Source organism: Fukomys damarensis, unplaced genomic scaffold, assembly GCF_012274545.1.
Source record: "Fukomys damarensis isolate Sample0158 unplaced genomic scaffold, DMR_v1.0_HiC HiC_scaffold_16, whole genome shotgun sequence".
NCBI classification, from domain to species: Eukaryota; Metazoa; Chordata; class Mammalia; order Rodentia; family Bathyergidae; genus Fukomys; species Fukomys damarensis.
Window position 1 is genome coordinate 26,199,708 of NW_022900928.1, and position 4,785 is coordinate 26,204,492.

Here is a 4,785-nt window from a genome sequence, read left to right on the forward strand (position 1 = left end):
GGGAAGGCAGGGCAGCAACAAGAAGCCAAAGTGCCAGCCTTGGGCTCTGTGACCCAACGACGGCTGCCCCTGGGCTCCCATCTATCCTCCACCCCTCCTCTGGGCCCTCTCTCCCACCACCCTACCTACTTTTCCAGAGAGCCCACCCCTCCCAGATGCTCCACCCCACAGCCGGGTGAGTGAGGCTGATACTGAGCAGCTGCCAAAAGCCCTTCCTGACGGGTATGAACCCCACCTTCCAGGGCACCTCTCAGTCCTCTCTGTCCGCCCCATCCCACTGGTCACCAAGTCCTACTAATCTAACATCTCTTGGGTCTTCTCCTATCCAGCCCAGAGCAGAAGATCACCCACAGATAGGGTTCCTGCCCCACCTCTCCCCTTGCAGTTATTTGTTTGCTGTCCAGCAGGCACTTCCTGCTAGAAACCTGGCGCACATTGTAAAGGCGGCCCCCACAGCCTGTTGTATAGCCTGCCTAAGCTGGCTTTATCTCCCCTCCATCTCTTCATTTCTCCATGGGCCTCTCTTTCTCTGACTTCCTGTGTGCAGTTTCTTCTGCCACCAGCACCTGCAGGAAAATGGCACCTGCTTATCTTTTCACCTCACTTCTTGGCATTGTGCTCCAGCCTGGAACCCGTGGCCTGGCATCCAGGAGGCTTGTCACTGCCTATGTCTGAGTTTGGGATCTGCCTCCTGGATCAAGCTGGGAGACCCTTCACACCAGGGGGACAAGGACAAAGTTAGCTCTCAGAGCAGGGTCCTGAATGCATGAGGAAATTATTTGTGGGTTATTCACTCAAATTGGTGACAAGGAGGTGCATATGACAGCGAGTGCCTCAAGAAAAGGACGGGGATAGAAGCAGATGTATGGTTGAAAGGGCAGGAAAGCCCCTTGGTTTGTATTTAGGTTGGGTTTCTTCTTTGTCCAAAGGTTTAAGAGAGATACGCACACCTTCAGGATCAGGGTCATGGGCAGAAAAGCAACAGTGTTGACCACACAGACCCTGGCACCAGCAGGCACCATTAGGATAGCCACCTCTCTCCAGCCCTGGGCAAGAAGTGACCACCCCCCCTTGGCCCTCCTGCCAGGCCTAGGTTCTGTGCTGTGAGGAAACAGCTAGGGGAGCCCAGAGCAGGGTTGGGCAGGTAAGTGGTTTGGAACTCACACCCCTGGAGAAGGCTGGGGGCCTCAGACCATTCATCTCAGAAAGCTGATTCCAAAACTCAACAGGCTGGGTGCTGTACAGACAAGTTGGCTCTGAGTTCCTAGAGGAATCCCACGGGTATTGCTATGGGCATGGGATGTCCTGTCACCTCCCAGGCTGCCCTCAACAAAGGAGACACCGAGTCCAGCCCATTTGCAGATCAACCTGATTCTGATGTGATAAGCAGAGGAAGATAGGAAGGGGTTAGGAAAGTTGGTGTTCAGGTTCTGGAGATCACCAGGCAGAGGCCCAATCTGAGCCTGCCATTGTCTGAGCAGAGGCAACGCTCTTGCAGCCGGGTAAGCAAGGATGAGCCCCACAGATGCAACCCAGGGCTGGATCTGGGGTGGAGTCTGACTCGGGGGGACCCCTACAAGACTCAGAGAAACAGGCATCCTTGCAGCTTAGGAGAGATTCAGTGGCCCAGGTCCTGGCTGTGTGGGTCCTCATGACCGAGCAGGCCAGCACACTGACAAAGCAGTGCGCAGCTACAACCTCTCAGGTCTCCCTTTGCAGTCCACAGTCTCTGTCAACCCCTGCATCCTCTCACTCTTCCCAGGCCTCCCCATCTGCAACCCACATCTAGCCTCCACCAGGGTGGCCCAGAGTGTATCAACAGGCCTACAACTCCACCAGGGTGGGACTTCTGCTAGCCAGGGAGTTCTAAGGGTGCTTGCTTCTCCCAGTTCTGTTGCCCGACCGTCCCATGCACAAAGTCTCCAAATAGTCCCATGAGAGAGGTTTGGTAGAAAGAAATAGATTTATTCTCATGTACAAAGCGGTCAGCCCACAGGACCACATACAACAGGTGCACAGAGTCCTAGAAAAACGCATCTCTCTAAAGGCAACTCAGAGTAGATAAGGCAGGTAGCCTCTCCCTGCCCACAACACACACACAACAAAACAGAAGAGAGAAGCCGGTGGCCGGGCTGACCCAAGAGGCCCGGGGCACAGGTGGATATGGCCTTAAAGAGGAGAGAAGCCCTGCCAGGGCCAGGCCAGGTCCCTCTCTGGCTGCAGGAATAGGAGAGGAGCTCAGGCCACAGGGTATACTCAGGGGACACCAAGGGACTCGGGATTGGGCTCTCTGTGCTCCAGGGTGGCAGAGAACCTGTAGCCTCTGCTGGGACTCCACAGATATGGACACTTCAGTCTAAAAGGAGTCTTAGAGAATAGATTGTCTTATCTCCTGTTCTGCCCAGATAGGGAAAGGAACTTGCCCAGGGTCACACAGCCAGGAGGAAACACTGCCAGCTCACCTGGATCTGTCCCCCAGTGTGGAGACCCTTCCTGCCTGCCATTCCCATTTGCCTTCTGCCTGAGCCCTCTCTCTGCAGAGCACTGAGCTGCCCCTCCAGGGCCACTGTATGTCCCGATCTGAGCCCACCATCAGTATAGGGTGGTCTTCAGGGGCACATTCGCCCCATGGCTTTTGTAGTCCTCCAGCAGAACTAGTGACTGTTTCTCACCCTCTGCTCATGCAGATGTCCCTCCTTCCCCTTCTGCGAGGATCCTGGACACCCCAGAGGACAGGGTGTTCCAGGGAGAGGGCACAGATCTGGTATGGCAGGAAGGGAACACAGGAAAAAGCCCTCCTGATTGCTCAGAGAAAGTGTGGCTTGAGAAGGACTTGCCATGATGTGGTCAGAGGTGCAGAGCAGGGCTCACTACCAGCCCTGCACTCTTGGAGGACAAACAACAAATTTTCAGCAAGCTGGAAGCCTTGCTTCTATTCCCTAGACAGGAAAGCTGAAGCCCAGGAAGGTCAGGGTGTAGCCAGGGTCACGTGGGACATCCTGGTGTAGCGCCAGGACCCACGGCTCTGGTTCCCAGTGCATCGGGCCAGACTGGTGGAGGGTTATGGGAAGAGAGATGGGCAGGGAGGGTCCCGGGAAGGGGTCACTCAGCATCAAGACTGCAGCAGCCGTTGATGGGGCCCCTGGTGCCATCCAGCTCAGGCACCTCATACTCCTCATCCAAGAAGTCCAGCGAGTTGTTGCTTGGGAGGCCGCGGATGGTGAACTTGTGAGACACCTTGGTCCAGTGCTCACGGTTGGAGGCCACACGCTCATACAGTTCTGCTGCTTTGGGAAACAGGTCTTGCAGCAGCCTGGGGATGCACAAGCAGGGTGAGAGGTCAGAAAACAGAGCATGGACAGCAAGAAAGAGGAAAGCTTCACCACAGGTAGAACTTCCACAAGAGTTGGAGCCATGGGACTGGCATAGGAAAGCATAGTGGTTCTCTCCACTGGGGACCGAGGATGAAGTGAAGAACCCAGCCAGGCACAAAGCAGGAGAGAGATGTAGATCACTCGGAGCCAGGCAAGGACAAACTCGGCACCTATGTTCACTCTGATGGCCACAGCTGGCCCTGCCCTGCCCCACCTTCTGGGTGCATGGTCCCCAGCCATGCCCATGAGCTCACTCACTTGTAGATGGGCATTGCGATGTGCTCCATGAAGCTGATCTGCAACTCAGGGATGTAGGCCTTCTCCCGGTCCATCATCTCCATTGGCCTGTTGCCCATGGCTTTCTCCTGAAGGCATCAAGTCATCAGCCTGCCCTCTTGCACCTCCATAAGTGCCACTCAGGCTCACCCAAGCCCTCCCAGCCCGGGCCAGGAGCCCTCCATGAAACTGGAAATCCTGAGGTCATCGCACACATACCAAGTCTCCTTGGGAGAAGAATTCTTTGTAGATCAGCTCCTAGAAGATAACATTCTCATCATATTCTGTGGGTGGCCACGCAAGCCCATTCCCAGGACTGCAAGGAGGTCCTGTAAGTCAATCTCACGTGGGGGCTGACCACACTAGCCCCAATCTGGCCACCAGACAGCCCTAGATTACATGGAGTGGCTGGTTCTGGCCCACCTGCCACAATCTCTGATGTGCTATATGACTCTGGGTAAGCCTGTGCCCCTCTCCTCATCTCCTTGAAATAGTCTAGGTTTCTGTTTCCCCAAAATACAGCCAGGCTGAGTTCAGCATAGAGAAGATGTTCAAGCCGCAGGGAGGCCCATAGAGCTGGTCAAGGCACACAGCAGCCTGTGCCTTCCCAAGGTGGGGGATACTTACGGCAATCTTTCTGGTGGTCTTCCAGCCCTTGGTCTGGTCAGAGAGGTCACAGGAGGTCATTAGGAGGCAAAGGAGGAGTCTGTGGTGCTGCTTGTTGGTTCGGTCATAGCCCACTGTTGGGGGGAAATGGGGTCAAGGAGAGGGATCCAGCCTGCTTGCCCCCTCTCAGGATGAGGCTCCTGAGTGGAGGACTCCTGATGGGTCCAGGGGCCAGCGTCTGCCTGGAAGGGCCGAGCCACCACCAAGGAAAGGCTGATGCTGGAAGGGGAGGAGTCTGAAGCCCAGAGAGTGCTCCCCAGGCAGATCTCCATCCTGGCCAACCCTCCCTTCCTCTTCAGCCAGGAGGCACCTTCAGCCATCTTCTGGAGGTCCTTGAAGATGCGGAGGTGGTGGGCCAGGTCTGTGGCCAAGATGATGTCCCTCATCAGATCCAGCATGCGCTGATAGTCCTGGAGTGGGCCAGGAAGGGTGTCATGGCTGCCAATGAGCACACCCCACCCACCCACCC

The 4,785-nt window shown here is 55.9% G+C and overlaps 1 protein-coding gene across 1 annotated transcript in view; it reads right to left on the reverse strand.

Annotated features, from left to right (window-relative positions):
* Positions 1 to 1,944: 1,944 nt before the first annotated feature.
* Pde2a (phosphodiesterase 2A) overlaps positions 1,945 to 4,785 on the reverse strand; it is a 53,205-nt gene continuing 50,364 nt past the window's right edge. Inside the window, exons 29-33 of the mRNA XM_033763932.1 lie at positions 4,627 to 4,726; positions 4,278 to 4,390; positions 3,870 to 3,908; positions 3,633 to 3,739; positions 1,945 to 3,313 (exon numbers count right to left, since the gene is read on the reverse strand). Coding sequence (XP_033619823.1) covers positions 3,103 to 3,313; positions 3,633 to 3,739; positions 3,870 to 3,908; positions 4,278 to 4,390; positions 4,627 to 4,726 — 570 coding nt within the window. The 3' untranslated portion in view covers positions 1,945 to 3,102. The remainder of the gene's footprint in view (positions 3,314 to 3,632; positions 3,740 to 3,869; positions 3,909 to 4,277; positions 4,391 to 4,626; positions 4,727 to 4,785) is intronic.